At 40.2% G+C, this 20,113-nt stretch overlaps 1 protein-coding gene across 2 annotated transcripts in view; it reads left to right on the top strand.

Moving 5' to 3' along the window:
- The window catches only part of RERG (RAS like estrogen regulated growth inhibitor), a 105,330-nt gene that overhangs the window by 72,230 nt on the left and 12,987 nt on the right, over positions 1-20,113 (top strand). For both annotated transcript variants that reach the window (XM_027666037.1, XM_027666043.1), the window contains exon 3: positions 14,800-14,856. In XM_027666037.1, the coding sequence (XP_027521838.1) occupies positions 14,800-14,856 (57 nt within the window). The remainder of the gene's footprint in view (positions 1-14,799; positions 14,857-20,113) is intronic.

Below are 20,113 nucleotides of genomic sequence, written 5' to 3'. Positions count from 1 at the left end.
CAGAATGATGGGGAATTCTGTTGTGAAATTTTACCTACATTTGAAGTATTTCAGGTTTTCTTTCACAAAGTGGGAGGGGTCATTGAAGGGGCAACATTTTGATGAAAAAAGTTTCAATCAAGTCCCTACTGACAAGGGCAATGATAGTCATAATGATACTAGTTTTTCTCTGCATATATCCTCTACTTCCCTTACATAAATTTAACTACCCTGTCTTGTCCACTCCCCCCTCAGCCTGTGATTGTACTAAACCAGTGTTTTTATCATGACACCTTTGGCACCCATCCCTGTGTGCCACTTTGGTACCTCTTTAAATTCATTAGTTGCCTGTTGTGGTTTGCAACATGTCCATATGGTGCTTGTTATACTCTCTGGTCACAGAGAGTGGTAAGCAAGCTCAAGTCTGGTGGGGCAAGACCATAATGAAGCCACAGCTGAGTCTAATCCTAGCTAGCAGTTATTGTCCATGTTTCATTAGCTATCTGTTTATAGACATCTGTGAGATGTTGTTTTCCTCCTCTGACAAGCTAAGTGCTTACTTCGGTAAATTAGTGTAGCTTGAAGAAAGATCTGCTGGGAATAAATAGATGAGGGCTTTGGCTTAGTGGGAATGGCATGAAGAGGCAGGTAAGCACGGGGAGTGATGCCTTTGACCAGGACTGGATACTTATAAAGCACTTCCAAGTGCCAGCACAAGCCACAGCAAGTGCCTAACTCCCACTCCAGCAGTAACTGGTGAGGGGCTGTGATGCTTCCCACCAGCACCACCTAGACAGTTGTGGAAGGCCCAGACAAGCAGGTGAGCAATTAAAACTAGGGAGAAAACGTAGCCAGCCAGTTTTTTGAGGCATTTTCTACCCAGTAAGTCAGAATTTGGCCTGGCACTCCTTTTCCCAGTGATTTTGGAACTGATGTAGTTTAGCCAAGTTTCATAAGAGAAATAACCAGGAGTCAGCCTATCCACAAGAGAGCTGTTGACACATAGCAGTTGTACTTTAATTTACATGTAAGTTGATTTTCCAGGCACAGGCAAGCTTTTTCAAGCTCTCAATAGCAAAGGAAGCACTTGAAAAATTAGTAAAATGTTTGCAAGAATCCTCACACAGAGGACATTAAAAAGAGGAGAAGCCATCTCTTTAGGAGACCACTCTGTGGTTCAGGAATGTAACCTAAGCCTCCTCCTTTCCAGCTATTGCAGGCATGGGAATTTTAGTCTTAAACTTCTTTCTAGTAGGGTTGGGTCAGCTGCTGGTATCAGTTTGAGAACATTACTTATCTCATTGCACCTAAACAAGTCCCTGGGGGCATGAGCTTCAACCTACACAAAGAGAGGCAAACCTGTTGATGACTCCAGTAGGTTGTGCCTCAGGCTGCTTTCAGTACAAAAATCATCCCAGAAATACATCTGGCTACCTTAAGCAATGGCAGAGCACTTCTCAGCTGTGGAACAGTTTAACAGCCCAATTGAAAATAGCCTTCTGATGCATGTTCCTCTAGGAATAATTTCCATGGCATGTGAGTTTTGTGCCCTTTCATTGTCAGCTTTATTTCCAGGAATGTTTTTTTCTTTTTTCCCAGCCAGTGCTTTCTGTCTCAGTGGCTTATCTGACAATGAGTCACAATAGGCCTGCTGCTTCTCTGCTTTTCCAAACACACAGTCCTGGCCTTATCTGCTGTATCAATGGGTGGCATATCTTTAAATGTTGTACTTTATCTAAATAAAATGAACTTATATTGTTTCCACCTTTTTTGACCAGACTGTGCTCATTCCTTTAGAGTACTGAATTATTCAGCTCTTTTTGCCACTTCTCTTGGGCTAAACCCTGAAGAAAGGGAGGGAGGGGAATTCAGAGAATGAGGCAGAATAACAAAATTCCTCCTTGAGCTCTGATCTCGATAATGGTGGTGAGAGCAGGAATTGCTGTTTTGACTGCTCATCCTCCAGGACAACTGGTAGAGCAGATAAGTAGTTAAGCCTGGCTAGAGTGGGAGAATGACAGAGCAATGCTGCTCGGGGGCAGGAGCAGGATGACTGGTTTTTACTGTTCCCCCTAGAGCTCCTTGCCACTGAGGCTTCATCACATCTGCCTTAGGTGGATGAGCAGGAGGTGCCACAGCCCTCCCAGGTGCTCTACCATCTAAAGAGCAGGACAGGGCAGGACAGTATGTGTAAGTAGAGTTTAAAGATCATGTATTTTCTTCTATATGAAACCAAAACAATAAAGAGAAGATTTAAGACTACTTTTTAAAAAAAAATAATAACCCTTGCTCCTGTAAGGAAAGCGAAGCTTTCAGCTTTGGCTGAACTCAGCTGGAGCTGAAGCGTTCACCCCACCCCACAACAGAGTCACTTGTGAGACCACAGGACTCATCTTTATCTCCTGGGGAGGCTGAATCAGGGTGCATTGGGAAAGTTAAAAATGCCAGCTAAATTTGCCTCCCTTTTTAAAAGCAGTATGGAGCCAACAGTTACAGACTATTCTTGTGGTCTGTAAACAGCTCGTATAAAATGCAGCTTCTAAAGGTACATTTGTGAAAGCATTGTTTCAGATCCAAGCGCTGTTTATATTTCTAAAACACTTCTGCTTTGTCTGTTTGCAGTGATAGTCCATTTATCCCAGCAACAGTAGCATTACACCCAGGTTCCAGATGAAATTGAGGAATGTACAGAGAAACTAAAGACTAAATTTTTCAACAGCTGCTTGGGGGCTGAAGGAGGAAGCTAGGTCTCAAAAGAAATTTCTAGAAATGTCCTAGTATAAGTGAAATAACCAGGTGTAGGGTGTGTTTCCTCTAACAGCAAAGCCCATTTAAGCATTCCCCACCTTCCTCACAAGACCACCTTCTGCTCTCACTTTGTCTGCTTTGGCTGTTGGAGACACTGTGCCTTTTTTGGGATAAATAGAATAGTCAGAGTTAAAAAACCCCCAAATAATAATAATAATAATAAATAAAAAAGAAAAAACACAACCAAAAACCCAGACACAAACACCCAACCCACAACAAATCAACAAAAAATCCCAACAACAAAACAAAACAAACCCAACAAACCAGTTTTGGGGTTGGATCAGGATAATTTCATGAATTCTGCACAGAATCCACCCCCACACACAACTGAATCAGCATGGCTGAGTGGGTCGACTTGGAGAGCTACATACTGGGGAGTGACAACAAGTCTTGGTTGGCAGGAATGGATGGGATTACACTGGGGAAGGGCAGTCCTTAAAGACCAACACCATTTAAATGCCATTGGGCATCATGCTGGCTACCTCTCTGCTCTACCAGGCACTAATAGCCTTGAAAATGTAATCACCCATTATTCTGGGCAAAGCCAAACAAAAGGCATGGCAAAGTAAGGAATGTAAAGCACTTCTTGGACTAGCTCCCTTAGCAGCTGAATCAGCTTTCATTACTAGCAATTGAAGGTTTTCTTACTTGTCAAATTGTAGATTCCCAGGGCTGTGTTTCCTCGTGGCTCTTATGATGTCATTGTGAACAGGAAAGCAAATGCAGATTACTGCAGTCAGTGTATGGCACTCTGCAAGTCAGTAACAAGAAAAATAAATGTATACTGTCTTATTCAAATGCTGGCCAAGAAAGTGGAATTGTTTATATTCTCTCTGCTCACTCTAAAAAGCACATGGGGTGAAACTGAGGAAGTGTTCTTAAAACAAAGCGTTAAAAGAAAAACTTAGCAATGAGAGGTTTGTCATGCTGGCCTGAGAAAATAATAGAAGCTAATATCAAGCTTCCTTAGTCCTGAAGGATCTTTGAACCCATGACACTGTTATCCACTAGGTAGCATGTACCTACTGAGCCTCAGGATGGAGGAAAACATGAAGGGAAAGATGACAATCCACTTGCAAAACTGCCATGGGATTTAAGTCCCCTTAGAACAAACAGGAACTTGGTGGTTGCAGTCTCATGTAATAGGAATGAAGAAAATCCATCACTAAGGTCACTTCAAACTGGATAAACCACTGAATGAGATAATTGAAAGAGTCTTGAATGTGTGACTAGTTATCTTTCCTGTCTGTGTAATTTCTATGGACAAGAGAATCTCACACAGATAGCATCTCAGATTTTTGGGATATAACTCATTATTCAGCATGGAGGAATGTAGCAGAGCTTCTGCTTAATATAGACTTTTAACTAAGTACAGTTAATTAGCAAGCTGAGACTAGAAGAGCACTTCCTGTAGCTCTTGCACTCGCAGGAGTCAGGTCTCCTGGCAGCTGTGATGAACATCATAAACTAACTTATGTTAATCCCCCAATTTGCAGACTTGAGATAAGTCAGAGGTTTTACAACATCCATTATCTACTACTGTGTCTTTTACTTCGAAGACATGTGATCTTTATTATCTGAATGCCCTTAAGCATTGAAAATGAAAGCAGAAATTTACCATTTAAATTTAGATCATGCTTCCCCCGTGTCACATACACACATAATTTTAAAGTTTACTCTGAACAGTTCCCAGGATTGTGTGTCCAGATTCCAAGCAGAAGGCTAATAATAACCCCTACATTATTATAGGCACCAAATGGGTTCTCATAAAACTGTAGTTGTAGCCATAGATAGGAGATGATAGTTGTTTATCAAAACAATTAATTAGTTTAAATTCATTTAATTCTGTTATTAGTACTGGGAAGCAAGCACACCACACTGTAGTATACTGGCTGGACTACTTAGCAGTATTTATCTTTGCCTATCATAACATGCTCTGTTAAAAAATCACTACTTCCAGGTTCTAGGATTAATTAATCTTCCTACTGACAGAGATTGTATGGAATGAGCAATGATGTGAGATCGGGCAGATCACCAGGGAGGCTTCAGTCATAAACAGGCTTTGGTCACTAGTGATTTATGAAAAAGTTGCTCTCCACCCACACCTGCTCCTCCAGCCTGCTCCACAAAATAAAAGAGGTGATGCTGGGGTAAGATACTATTAGGTAGCTACCAGTCCCATCTCTCAAAGGGTCACATTTTTGCCTCTAGGAATGAGCATCTCTACAGTATGTCAGAAAACCTTTAATCAGACTGAACTTTCTTCTTCAGCTAATAATTTCTCCACTTTGCAACACAGTTCTTTTTACTGTGAGAAAGAAATACATGGTCCATAGTGTTTACCTCATGTTTTACTTCCATTGTTAATCACAGCTGTTCTATTATTCACTTTTATTTTTCTCCAGTATCCCAAACCCTACTGTAGACATGATACCTCTTAAAGAGCTTCTCTGCTCCTGCTACCGTGTCTCTTAATTGTCAGTGTGTAGTGGCAAAGCTGTTTGCTGTAATTAAAAAATAAATTACTGGTACAAACAAAAGTTTGAGATTCCAGGGGGCACGGAAATAACAGGAGCAGATATCATCACAACACAGAAAAGGAGGGAGGGTTTAAAACCAAAATAGCTAAAACATGAGAACAGCCATCATCAGGACATTTGCCACCATTTTTCATGAGATGCTGGAGGCAGCTGGAAGACATACAAAATGTTGCTAGTAAATAGTCACACGAGCCTGAAAAACACTGTGGGTCACTGTCTCTGTTCTCACATGCCTTTCTCCCATTCTTCTGGGAATTTCTCCACGTGTTTGCTTCGGGTACTTGGCAATGAGCTTGTCAGAAGGAAAATAATTCCTTACCCCCTTGCCTAAATTCCAGGTAGCCAAGGAGCTGCAATACAATATCAGCTAATAGCTGATTTTGAAAAAATTGTGTCCCCATAGACATTGTACTGTGCACTGTATTAAAAAGATGTAACATTTGTCAATGCTTGTGTCATCTAGCTCATAAAAAAAGGGGATCATGAAAAATCCACGAGTCAGTTTTCAATATATTGTGTTGCCTTGATTCTTCATCTCCCTGTGACACAGGCACCTTACAGGCATGTATCTATCAACTGATTTGTGGCACATCAATCACTAGGGCTAAAACGAACTTCTAGTGTTCAACTAAGCTCTTTTGTCAAAGAAAGATGGAAATTGCACAGGACATATGATCTTTCAAGATCTTCCTGTATAACCTACTTTAGCTGGATTGTAATTGCAATGCAAAGTTTTTCTGGGTTATCTGACATTTCCATGGAGCCAAATCCAGAAAGCCAAGGTCTGCATGTAAAAGAAATGAAGTATATCACAGAAAAAAGCCAGGGAACAGCTTGTTTTTAATTTGATGCAAGCTGTAGTCTCATTTGATGTAGTATATATAGACTATAAATGAGACAAGAGAATTAGTACAGTCAGGCTGAGGAGAAGAGAGTGACAGCTAGTCTTCAGACTCTGACCACACAGAAACACCCAGTGTTGTCTACTGAAATGAAATATGGAGTTCTGCATGCCTTTCCATCCCTGAGTTCCTGAGGCAAATGAGAGAAGATACACTTTATGCCATTTTTAGTTACCATTTGTACTGCTCTATACAGACTTAGTGAAACAGTGGCAAAGTTGTAGGCAATTTGACAAAGGTACTTTTTTGCTATTGTGAAAGTTCCAAGACCAGGCAGTGATCCAGCATTAATGCCAGTGGCCTTACTTACAGTCTGTTAACTGCCCTCTCATTCAAGCTGACTTGCTGGAGCCTGATAAAACTGTATTTTTAAGCATTTAGAGTTACTGTAAATCTTCAGCCTAGCAGCAGAGAGTATGTTGTGCCTTTCCAGAATGGGTTTGTCATACCAGAAGGTACCATGTGAAACAAAATGTCTTTTGCTGCTGGCAAGGACAGCAGTCAGCAGGATGATGAAACACAAGCCAACCCACAGAACTACCAAGCACTAACCCCAACAGGAGGCAAATTGGTTCCTTGAGCTCTTTACCATCAGGCTCCCCCTCAAGCAGGGCTAAGGATTTATGGCCAGGTTGCTGCCAGCAGCCAGGATGCTCTCACAGGACTGCTGGGCCTTGCAGACCAGTCCCTACCCCGACCAAGGACTCACACAGAATTGTCTTTTCAATTTATTAGAAAAAATTCATCTCCTTTTGTCAGGAGACTGCACCCCCTCCCTTACTCCCTGGGAAAGTGGTCCACAGGCCTCCCAGGACATGCAGACCTTCTCAGATAAGGCATCTTCACTTCCCTCCCCTTTCTCCTAGTTCCTCCTATTCACCTCTTACCTTTTGAGCATGGGAAGGGGGACAGAGCAGGGATCAGACCAAATGCAAAAAAACCCCACAAAACCCCAAAACCAAAATAACAGGACAGCAACAAAACTCCCTACTTTGGCACTGGGCATGTATGTATGTATGGCCACTCCTTCTGGTGCTCATGTATGTTCATCCCTTTGCCCTGGCAGGGGATGAGGCAGCAGCCCCACACTGTCCTAGGAGCAGTTCAAGGCCTCTCCAAAACAGCCAGATAGCCCTTCCTTTCTGGACTGTCACTCAAGTGTCTCATGTTGCCTATACCTTGGGTCAAGCTCAGCACTGACAGAGCAAAATCAACTTTGAACCCTTTTGATACACACAGATCAGCTGAAGCCGAGTAGCTGGTGTTGGCTACAGCCAAGAAAGTGCTGCACCTTTGCCATCTCCCTGTAAAATGACATCTGGATAAAAAGACATAATTTAGTTCCATGAATTTCTCCAGTGTAATATAAAACAACAGTGAGTAAAAGAATAAAAAAGCTAGTAAAGCTGGATCTGTTTGTTTGTTTGTTTTAAATTTGCATTTCCTGAGTTGCACATTCTTTGCAGACAATTGGTGAGATGTTCAGTCATTTCCTTTGAAAGAGAAATCTAAAAACCTAGCTTCCTTCCAAAGACTGGAAGGAAGCCTTTATGTTCAAAATTTTCCAACAAAAATTCACTCATGCCAAAATGCTTTGACAGGAACCAGAAGAATATCTTGCCATTGAAAGCATTATAGAATTTCCCCCCTTTATTTCCTTTCTTTTTCCTTTTAAAGATGACTAACTAATTAGACCATAAAAAGAGAGTGGGATGTTTTCTAAAGTCAACACTGGAAGAAATGTAAGGAAAATAAAATATAAAAAAGCTACAGCCCCCTGAAAATTTTGACATCTTGCCATTGTCTTAATGAACTGGATTTTTAAAGAAAAAAGCTTTCCACCCATTCTTTCTTTCCTTCCCCCCCCCCCCCAAACCTTCCCTTTTTTTTTTTTTCCTTGGGATGGGGGGTAGGGTTTATGTCAAAGTTTTATACTGAGAATCCTATTCTACTTTACTTTGCCCAGTGTCTTTCAAAACAGCATCGAAATTCAAACCTTACCCCTGTCAGTTATCTAGAAAAGCAGTGGTTATTTGTGTGATTTCATCCATATGGCTTTCTCTACAACCCCATCAAAAATATACTCTCAGATACACATCTGGAGGTGTTACCATTAACTATGTTTTGGAAAACCATATGTGTTTGTGATAACAAACCAGAAAGTTTAGTCTTCACAAAAGGGGTGGCATAAGTTATACAATGAAGTCAAGAGAGGAGAAATGGTAGAAGTACGGATATTACACTCTGTGATCCTAAAATGACCAAAACCTTTAGACACACCAGTATGATCATTTATCTTTTGTGAAGGAGACCTGTGGAAAAAAAACCAACAATGACCTTATATTGGAATGATGTGTTATGGAATGGGATAACGTAATATAAATTAAGCCTCCTGCTTATATTCCACATGCAGCAACTATTGTAAAAAAATGCCTCCAGCACTGAAAGCAATGGGCAGAACATAAGTACAAAAATACTCCCATCCTATGATGGGATGAATGACTCCTAATCAGTGTATTTTGTGAAGATCACAGTAGACTGTCCAGATGAATACATGGAGATGTTCTTTTACTGTGAAATTAGCATACCAGAAGCAAGAAAAGAGTCACTTCCTGCTATTAACATTAGCATGTGGTTATAATCAAAGATTTTGACAAACGACTCCTGTGTTTTCCCTATGAATCAAGAAAGTGCCCCTCATTTCACTAACAGGCTCGTGCCAAGGTTGGTTTCTCCCCAATCTCTGAGTAGTGACAAATTTTGATTCTAACCTGGGATCCAGATATCTCTACCAATGAAGGGAGATACTGGCAATTCCCAGGCCCTTTCCAGTAAAAGTTCCTAAAATCACGTATTTCCCACAGCAGTAAAATGCAGTTACATCTGAGATAAACTGAAATTGCTGCTAACAAAAGAAATACCCCGCAAAACCTTGTAGAAATTAAAAAAATGGTCAGGCCAAAGGATGAAGAGACTGCTGAAAATCACAGATGAGTAGGACTGTGGCCTCTGTGTCTTCCACAATAGGAAAGTCTTTCCGAACAGTTTGTCAAAGGAAGGTCAGTTATTGACATCTAATTGAACAACATAGTGAATTAGTATTTGGAGCAGTCTTTGGAGTCCTGCTACGTGCACATTCAGCATGTAAAATGTTATTTCCTGTAAATGTAAATCCAATACGTAGTGCATAAGTTTTTACATTTGATAATATATTAGTGGTTTTGAAGTATACTTGAACATGGAATGTTGATTTAGCCCATGATCCTGCTGTGGGGACTAAGGTAGATATTTGAGACAGGTATTCCTGTCCCTTTATACCCCACCAGAACAAAAGGACATTTGAACCGGTTTTGGTGTTCAGATTTGAGTCCACAGAACTGAAGCCCACACCATTACCACTGAAGAAAAAAGGTTTACATTACAATAAGCAGTTTAAACTCCTGAAGGGCAAGAGCAATACATTTCATCACACAGCTGTTTAATCCTAGTCTGTACTTACTATAGCACAGCATATATATATATATATATATATATACATAAATATATACACATGCTGTTTTATATAAATTGCTATACAGTATATATATAATATATACTTTTGTTATTTATATTTAATTGATCTTTATATATTAAAGTATATATAGTCTTTGTATTTATATTGTCAGTTAGTGGAGGACCTCCCTGTACCCCTACAGAGAAAAACGAAAGCATAAGCAGTAATTTTTCTGAACAGCTTGCTGCTTAAGACAGTGGCTACAAACTGAGTAAAATACGAAGAGTTTGAGACAGCAAGACAGTATGAACCAGAACATTTTATACTTGGCACAGTTCTTCCTTTCCTTTTTCCTCGCTGATCTCATTTTGCTCCATTAAATTTACTGTAGTAAACTTCTACTTCACTACATTAGATCTGAACGTCAGCAGTGACCACAGCGAGGTCCGAGAGAGGAAGTGAACGCAGAGAAATCCTCCCGTTGATGTCTCGCTCACCTCTCATATACCCACATCACTGAATTCCCACAGATACTGTCAAAGCTGAGGCAAACCCAGGCCCACAGATGCAGAGCCAGAAGTAACAACTGCATGTTTATATCCATCACTTATCAGGATCAGAAGAGGAGTCTGTATTATAAGTTCATGTTTTACACACACACAGGCACACACACAGAGACACCCCCAAGTGACCTGCGCTTCCAGGAGCAAATTAAATCCTCAGGGTTTTATTTTTAAAACGAACCATTACTTCCCAAAACTGGACACAGAGCTGCATAAGGAGGCAGTGCATTGCATGCCAGAATCCAGTGGCACTGCCATCCTGCAGACTGGAACTTACCACATGATGCTCCAAGGGGACTGAAATTCCAGTATGTGAAAGGCCTCTGAGAAGGGTAATGGGGGATGAACTCTAACAAAAATACACACTTTAAAAAAACTAAATGCTTCATTTGTGAAAGTGCCTTTTGATCGTTATAACCTTTGGTTTTAACCACTCCGGTGTCTCCTGCCAAGTATGGTTTACTGATGACATATCATCAGGGCACCAGGAATGGATTTGTTCGTAAGTTAAATAATGAGACCACCTTTAGACTTTTTTACGGCTGAAAATTCTCATGGCATAAGAGTCATCATACAGTTATTTCACTGCTGAACTGTTATTTTTCTTAGAATAACTTTGTAGCTTTTTGGGAAGGGCGATGGTTTTCAAATAAAACCCTACTTCCCTTCTTCCCTAAAAAACTCAGCTTGCATTAGCTGGAACAACACCAAATTTGTGAAGACATGTATTCAGACAGATTGTAAATTTAGCCAGAGCATTTACGTTACTAAATCCAAACAAAGAACTAAAGCAAGACACAAAATATCACACACATACAAGAAAGTTCCAAAAGATAGGGACTGAGATTTTTGAAGCTGAATAAGGGCCTCAGCCACACAAGTTCGAAAGAATTTGATTAATTGTGTGGTTGATAATCTCAGTTTATATGCCAAGTTAATTTCTGATCTAACTTCATTGTCTTCAGTGGAGTTGCACTGCAAATGTGTTTGACAGATAGTCATGTTTCTTCTCCAAGAATAACTTCTAAGGCAGAAGGTTTAAACATGAGTGAATGAAAGCCCTATGCCAAGTTCTACCCTAATTTATACCATGTACAAACCAGCTGATTTGGAAGTGAGGGTGTAAGGAAAGGCAAAAAGAGACATGAGTCTGTTCTTCCTTTGCTGGGACATTACATCAATTCCCTTAGGTAATGGTCATGTCTCTGAAAAACACAGTGGGAATCCAAAAAGCAGTTTGTTGGAGATTCTTTCCTTCTGAGCCTGTAAGTTCTTGTATTTCACAAGCAGTAAGTGTTCGGGGAAGAGCCTGGATTAGTCTCAGTGGAGGGCTGTGAAAATCACTCCTATTAACTACTGCATCAATCCCAGTCTTGGCTGCTTCAAAATGCATTTGAGGATAAGCACTGGAAATGGCCATTTTAATATGAATATTGGAATTAGCTAGTTAATTTAGTCAGAAAGTAATGCGTTTCAGACAGTCTCAACCTCAATGTTATTTTGAATCAAAACCTAGCATTTGGATTATTTTTTTTCGGTCTGTTGGGCTATTTTTGGCTCAGTATTAGTATTGGAGTTAAGCATGTCTAAATAAGGCTAACAGGTCACAGGGTACACCCAACTTTTCTAAGGTAAGAAGGAAGTAATGCCCATCTCAACTCCTTCTATTCAGTGTTACTAAGGGCAGGGGGAAGTTTTATGGCTTTGCCTGAAGCATCATTTATGCCAGCAGCAGAAATCTGAGCACTACAGCTCTAAGTGTAGTGACTTGCTAATGTCCTCACTTCTGATTCTTCTGCTGGCAGAGTTATTTTACTGAAAAGTGATGTAATCTGGCAGTAAGTGAGCTCAGCATAATCAACATGGCTCCACAGTAATACCCCTGCTAGGGCAGTGTGAGCCAGCAAGCTGGTCTCCAGAGTGACATCCCAAGTACTTGGATGCCCTTCCCAGCTCTCCTGTCATTGACTGTTTTCAGTCAAATCAGGCAGCAGTCACATATATCGTTTTAATACTCAACTGGAGGTCACAGGTCCATCTGCTAAGCACCCCAAACAAGGCAAAAGTGATTTCCCGCCCAACATAGATTGCAACACTTATAAACTGAAAAGACTCCAGATCGAGAGTATCTCACGTTCCCCACTTGTGAAATGCAGCTAGCTGCTAATCTCCAGCCTCATGAAAATGTGTGGAAGTGAAAAGCTTTATAGGATGGACTGTGATCATTGCCATGAAAGAGAGCAGGAGTATTTTGAAGTAATTGGCTGGGTCAGAAGAGGGGAGGCTGAGCAGAGCCAGATCCGCAGGAGCAGCAGCTCTGCACAGCCCCGAGGTGCACGCCCCCAGAACTGGAACAGAGTGCATGACTGAAGCTGGCACTTCCCCATTCACCTGGCGTTGTACTGAGGTGTTTTTTTCTTCCCTTCACCAGGCCCAAGCAAGTACTTTATTACTGGCAGTGCCCATCAAGCTCACCGAACTTTTTGTGTTCCCTGCTGAGATCTGCCAGCAGGGAGACTTAATTGCCATCTGGCCCTGTGTGTGGCAGCCACCTTCATTTCTTTTCTTCAGCTATCTCCTGGATATGTGATTATTTATGTATCTGTATGTGTTGGAGACAAATACAACCTGATTTTTCCCTTCTCACCAGAGCTTAGATCTGTGATTTTAAATTCTTCACCTTTGCAGCACTCCACACCTGTACCAGTTCATCCTCCGTACAAAGCTGTACCTTCCTCCTCCCAGGCTCATCTCAGGAGCTGCAGTCCAGTTCTACTTTTCCTTCTCATTGCTTGTCACCTTCTCACTTCCTTCTTTTGGGCTACCTCCAAAATCAGCTCTTCTCCCTCTACTCCTTCAGAGCTGCTGCTTTCTATCACCTGCCCTAGACATTAGTGCATGAGAGACTTTCTTCCAGTCCTCTTCAGCATTTCAACCCTCCTCTCCAACAATTTCCATCTATAAGTATAAGGTTATCACAACTAAGTGGGCCATGTTTAAATATAAAAATAGTTGGACAGATTCCCCCACTCTCTTTTGCCTTTCAGCTAAGAATTGCCACATCTACTCTGAGGGACAAAGAGAGTGTTTCTGCCAAGGTTAAAAAAAAAAAAAAAGAAAAAGAAAAAGTAGTATTTCCTAAGGAAAATAGAACTTAAAATAACACCAATTTAAAATTGCCTCTTGTGTGGTGATCTCATTTCCTTAGGACCAACTTCTTATTACCCCTCCAAGTATGAGGCATAGTTAATCTTCTGGAAACTAACGTTCTGTTTGTCTGATTAAGCAAATCTTAATTCATTAGATTTATTCTTCAGACTGTTGCCTTCTCCTGCTCTTGGGCACAGAAATCTCGGGTGTAGGGCATTCTCACGGCTTTAATTTTGAAAAGGATTAGAACTGAGTTTAGCTGTCACCTTTTACTGTCCATCTGCAACCAAAAGAATGACCAATCCTACAGGGCTGATGACAGGGAAAGCTTTTTCTACAGCTGTAATGGCTGCAGTCATAGCTAGTGCAGTGATATCCCTGGCTTCATCATGGAAATGCAGAAAGGATTTTGAATAGTTGGCTGTAGTAAATGATTCATTTACTAGAAATGAAATTAACTGGAATTCCACTAGAAATTCAAAGCACTGCTTAGTTTTAAATTTGAACATAGTCAAAGTCTATGTAAGTTGCTTTTAAAAGGGGTGGAGGGATAGAAAAAAATTAAATATAAGAGCAAAAGTAGGAAAATCTTAGGCTATAAACTGAAACTAGGAACTAGCTGTCCAGTGCTCCAAAATCTAAACTTTTTTCTCTGTTTCTGCAAATTGATTAATAGCATTTGTTGACCATTGGTTTAAAATATTATAGCTGTTTGCGTCAAGTGACAAGTAGGCAAAACATAGAAGTTAAATTGTTACAAGGAAGGCATGCCAAAATAGAGAAGGAAGCTATTTAACCAGTTATTTCTGCCTTAGAAGATTTACAATCTGAAGAGGAAGTTTTCAAGAACGAGATTTTGAACAACCCTCGTTTTGAAGCATCGAAACATCCTGGTTCAAAAACTACCAGTTCCTTTTCTACTGCTTATAGAAAACATAAAACATCCAAAGTAATGGTTTTTTTCGAAGGTCATCTGCTCATAGCATTGTAAATGGGGTTGTTTTGGTTCTTTAATGGTAGAAGCTACTGTGACTAAAAAAAAAAAAAAAAAAAAAAAGTGGAAAAAATTAGAGAGTACCATCAAAACCTTCTTGCATTGTTAGGTGGGTAAATGATGAATGCTGTAAAGATTTTTGGCTTTATTTTCATTTTGTTTCCCCCCTCCTACAGTGTAGAGTGGGCCACAAACAGCGGAAAGCTCTCAGCTGCTACAGTAAGTGACACCGAATTCTGCTGACAGTTCAGGGAAGCTGCTCCATGTCCCTTTATATGGAAAACTTTGCTGGGAAAGCTTAAAAAAAAAAAAAAAAAAATCTGTCGAGTTGTTATGTTGTGCTTCTCACCTGAAATCTTTGTCTCTCCAGCTCTTGTCGTGCGCTTCCTGACCAAACGGTTCATCTGGGAGTATGATCCAACGCTAGGTAGGTTATTTGATTCTGTAAGCATTGTGTGCTGTATGTAATAGCAGGGCTGAAATAATGGAAATTTATAAAGTTGCAAGCCGTAGTCAACCTTTAAATTTGCTGTGCAAAGCTTCTCTGTGGTCATTTAAAGCTGGAACAAATTGTTACCTAAGGTAGCAGAATAGAGAAGCGGCAACACACTCAGTCAAAAGCTGAATTACCGCATGGGGCACGTTTCTGCCCACACAAGTCCGTGGGAATTTTGCCATTGAAATCAATTTGCTTTTTCAATTCACTTTTTTGCTCTGCAGATTATTTAGTGTGCAATCAGTTTTCTGCTTTTGAATAGCTCAAACAATCATCTGCTAGAGAATAAGATGACTGGAATACAGACCTTAAAAATTCAGGGGAAAAAAATTGTAGGTTATTACTGTCGCTAGGCGTAGACTTAGGCAAGTTTTTTGTCCTCACTTTTGAACATATATTGTGTCTCACTTTTTGAGTGACCATATAGGGGCACCAACCATCAAAAGAGCATCCACATGTCTCTTACACTGCTCCCACTTAGCTCTGTTGGGTCTGGCACTTTCAAGAAGCTGGCTCAGATATCTCAAAAAACATGTCCAACAGAGGCCTGACTTAAAATTTTTGCCAAGGTCAAATTTCTTAGTATTTCTTAAGTTAGTGTATATTTAAATGCTCTGTACCAGAACAGATCTGGGCCAAGAAGTGCAAGTTGAGGCCTTCACGAAGTAAAGGGCTGGGAAATTCCTTTTTCTTCAACAATGTGTTTCTGTCTCCTTCCTGACCTTTCTTTACAGGCTCCAATGCAGATCATACAGTTAAATATCATTTCTTTATTAATGTTCTTTCTCTAAGAGATCTCACTAAGGAAATAAAGAATGCCATAAACTTGCACAGCAAAAAAAAAGTTTAATATCTCCTATTACAGAACCCAGGTAGCCCTTTAAAAAAAGCAAAGTATCCAGGATCATACTAGTATTTTTATCTGACAAGATGAACAAATGACAGACATCAGAAACCTCATCTTGAGAAAACAAATCTCAGAACAACCTGAACTCAAATACATTCTTTTATCTGCTACTGTCAATATATATTCATCAGTGAATTATGTGTCACCTGTCTTGTGCTGCACAGGGGGATGTTCAGTATAACATTCTATTAATATTATTAGTTTTAGTACTTCAAATCCCTGTCACTATTACATCATTTTAAGAACTTGACAAGAAGTGTATAAAGTGTTCTCTCTCAGCGTAGTCCAAGTTAATTAACTTCTTACAGGGGCACTGCATGCAAAAGCATCCCTTTTGCCTTGTTTAAGCACACAAACAAAGTTATTAGCAAGCTGCAAGCTTTATTATTTTTTCCCCATTATGAAGGCCCCATGCCCTTTTTGCTGTACTAGACTTGACATTTGTTTTTGTTTTACAAATGAATACAGTTGCAAATTACTGTGCCCCTCAGGAATTCAATGGTTGCAACACAAAGCTTTCGTGCAGACAACAGTCCTATCTCAATAAACCAAAAATTAAATCTCTCACAACCTACTGAATTCTACATTCTCATTCAGTTTAAAGAACAACAGCTTAAAAATTGTATATTACAGTCTTTGTGATGCTAAGTGCTTTAAATTGCTTGGAGGAAAAGGTTTGAGAAATTCAAAAACAAATTATTGTCAGTAAGTTATTTCTTGATCACAATGATCTGTGGTGAAAGCTGCCCAACAGAGATCGTTTTTTAAAGTGCTATTTTTTCAAACTGTGGATCAGAATGGGATTCAAAGAAGGTTCTGAAGTGTTAGATACAAAAAAAAAATCCTGAAATTGTAACCACTATCCAGGTCTTCAGAGGTCAATCAGAAATTAACTGTACCTTCAAAAGCTTTGAGAAACTCTGCTTGAAGGAATGCATTTCTGTCTTTAGCGTGGTCATCCTGAGGTAATTTGGTGTCTAGTTACCTGCAAACATCACCAAGCTGAGTCCACTGAAAAGTTTTGGCAAAATACATTTATTTCTTCTTAGCAGTCATGAACTGGCAGTTGGGTGGAAAGAGGGATCTCTATGTGTTCAGCCGATATAAAAAATTGAAGTTGTGTCAGTGAGACTCCTTTGCTCTACAAGGAGAAATAAGCAGCTTTGTCAAGTAATTCTGAAAGGACATGAGTAAAATAGATGCAAAGTATCCAGCTCCTAAGCAACAGGAAGTTTTGCCAAAAATCACTGGGACTGTGACAAAAATTTCATGTTTATAGTTTCTTCTTATGTCAAGTTTTCAACCACCCATTAGCCCTCTGATGCAAGGAATCCCCAGATAATTCCTATTTTTAGGAAAGCTTTCACCAAGCTGTCCAAGGCCTGATGGAAATTCAACATTATCCTAAACTAAACATCAGGTTAAAAAAACCCTATTCCTCTTTTAGTTCGTGGGTGGCACATTGTATCTGGAAGGGAAAAAAAACCCCCACACCTTATTAATATTCTTTACTATTCTAACCTGCCAGAAGGAAATGAAGGACCATATTTTTAGCAACACCTGGATATACTGCTGTGTCTCCAGGAGCCGAATTACAGACCACAAAATAACAGTTTCTGATGGGAGGAACATCACTGAATCTTGCAAGCTTTGGCACATGGAGCTGCTGCTGAATTCAGGGCTTTGCAGCTCTGCTGCTTTTGTGCATGATACTGGATCTGTGGAAGCATCAGCAGGACAGCTGCATCTCTGCAAAAGAGCTTTTTATTTTACTGTTCCCAGCCCAGGGGTAACAACTGTAGCAAAGTTCATTTTCTGGGGAGTGTTAACCATCAGCTTTGACTTCTCCATCATTTCTGTTTAAGTGGCAAGTCGCTGTCACCATCTTGGCATGGGTTTTTTGTTTGTTTTTAAAAAGATGCTGAATTCCTCAGGCTACGTGATTACCTGGCATTATCAAGGTGAATAAGTTTTCACAGTAGTCTTTATTTATAGTAAATTACACAGATATCTCATGTTTGCAACAGAATTAGATGGCTCAATGAAAGAGGTCTATGTAGAAAGGGGCTGGAACTGCACATTTTAAAAAATACATGCAGTTGTTTTGTAAAATATTAAATATATGAATTCAGAGTTAAAATAGCTTTCTTCAGCTTGTTAAATATGTACTGAGAAAGGGTGTTGGGTTACCACATGGATTTCACCAAAATTCATGAATGTGTTTTAAAATAGAACACAACTTGAAAATGAATAAGCAAATTCAGTGTGATGTTAAGAACGCTTCAAAGCACTTGGCCTGTTTGGGGCACCACTTAAGCCACAGTCTAAAAGCACTTGACAAACATCAGCAACTTACCTGCACTGGATTTAATACAGAACTGGAAATTTGTGCTCTATTTCAGTTTGGGTCTATTAAGAGCTTCATAGAAGCAGCATGAAAACAAGCGTTCCTATGTACCATTTTGGCAGCAATGGGGTGCAGCAGGCTGACAATTTGCTGGCACCAAGGCAGAGTTTGCAGCCTGCAAGCAGCCACCCTGGCAGCAGCACTGCTGCAGGGGGTCCTCTCAAGTCTCTACCACCCCACTGCTGCCCCAAAATCAGAAGTGTGTAAATGCCTAACGCTTGCCAGCCGACATCATCTCAGGAATGGACACACTCCGTGGGATGAGTGTCAAGGTGGAAGGGCCTTTATTTGGCCACCTGCCCTCTGTGGGTGAACTTCTGTCATGAATGCAGGACTCCCATGAACCTCAGTGGCACAGAGTTTCTCACCATGGCTCTCAAGGGTGCTGTAAATAGCTGCTCTCCTCATCGCCAGTAAATTGCAATAAGTCTGTGTCTTGGCAGTTTCCCCCCATGGCAGCGCCCAGAAGTTTGGGTACCTTCACCTGAGCTCAAAGATGGAGAGATATTGTGGTTTGCTGTTTAATTGATTTTAAAATTGGAGTCAGCCATCAAGTGAACTGCTAAATCTGTTTTTTTTCCTGGAAGGCAAAAAAGGAGGAGGAAGCCCAAAGAGCCATCGCAGCAGTAGACAAACAGATGGCCTGCAGAGCACTTCATGGGTAGCAGCAAATTTCCTGCCTCCATAAGCCATGACATGCAGGGGGGAATCTCCTGGATCAAATGATGAGAGAAGAAAATTCATCATTGCTGTGGCTAAATGCTTCTAAAAATAAGTTTTGCAATATTTCTCTGAGAACACTTGTATTGTTCCACCACAACTGGAAAAATTTATTTTACTAGAAACAGAGTTGGGATATCCAAGAATTAAAAAAAAAAACAAAAAAAAACAAAAACAAACCACAAACAAACAAAAAAAAAACAGGATGGGGGATTATGAAATAGGTTTTTTCATACAGTTGGGAGAGTCAGGTGGTTTCTGAGGCTGGGGGACTTAAATGTCATTTTTTTGCCATACAGGGACAAACCCAAAGAAATAAAACCCCAGGTAGGTGCAGGAGACAGGCTCCTCAGTTCTTTTCTATTTCCATCACCGATTCATTGCCTGCAGTCTCTGCCTCTGCTTCTCACCTATAAAATCCTTCATCTTATAGAAGGATTGTAAATCCTTTAAATAACTGTTACTCAGAGTTAAGGCTCATGTATCAAAGGTGCACAGAAACACCAAGCGTTTCTCAAAAGACTGGATTTTAAACAAAAGTCTACTTAAACCAGCAGACAGGGAGACAATATATTTGCTGACCTTTCTAAAAGTATCTTGGCTTTCTCACACTATCCCTAGATGTCTTTCTCTATCTGTTCCCACATTTCATACAACTTTGCCAACTCTCTGAAAGGAAGACTGTCTCTGAACAGATAATCAATAGAACAGGGCATGACAGACTGGCCTGTCTATGAAGGCAAAGAGAGACAAAGCAAAGGAGTTTATTTAATTTGAATGGGATAGAGAAAAGATTACCCTTTGAAGGACTTTAAAGGAGCAGAGGTAACCGTAAAGAAATATGGGTCTTAGGAAAAATTATAATTTTGCTAGATTAGTAGTGATATTTTTTAAAGACTATTTCTTCCAACTGGGTCACAATTTCTTTGCAAGTTTTGATTCACCCTTCTTCTACTGGGCAAATGAAAAACCTGAGCTGGTGTTTCTATGTAGTCCTATCTAATACAACACACAGACAGCCTATGAGACACCAAACGTGTAAAATGGATAAAATGTATAGGTGTCAGTACATCTCCTATCTAGGAGTATAAAGTATTACAAATTGCTGTCCCACTAGCTTGATTATGAAAGGCCCATGGTAGCACCATTCCTCT

This window comes from Corapipo altera, unplaced genomic scaffold (genome assembly GCF_003945725.1).
Source record: "Corapipo altera isolate COAL_440 unplaced genomic scaffold, ASM394572v1 1, whole genome shotgun sequence".
Taxonomy (NCBI): domain Eukaryota; kingdom Metazoa; phylum Chordata; class Aves; order Passeriformes; family Pipridae; genus Corapipo; species Corapipo altera.
This window is presented reverse-complemented; position numbering and strand designations above follow the sequence as displayed.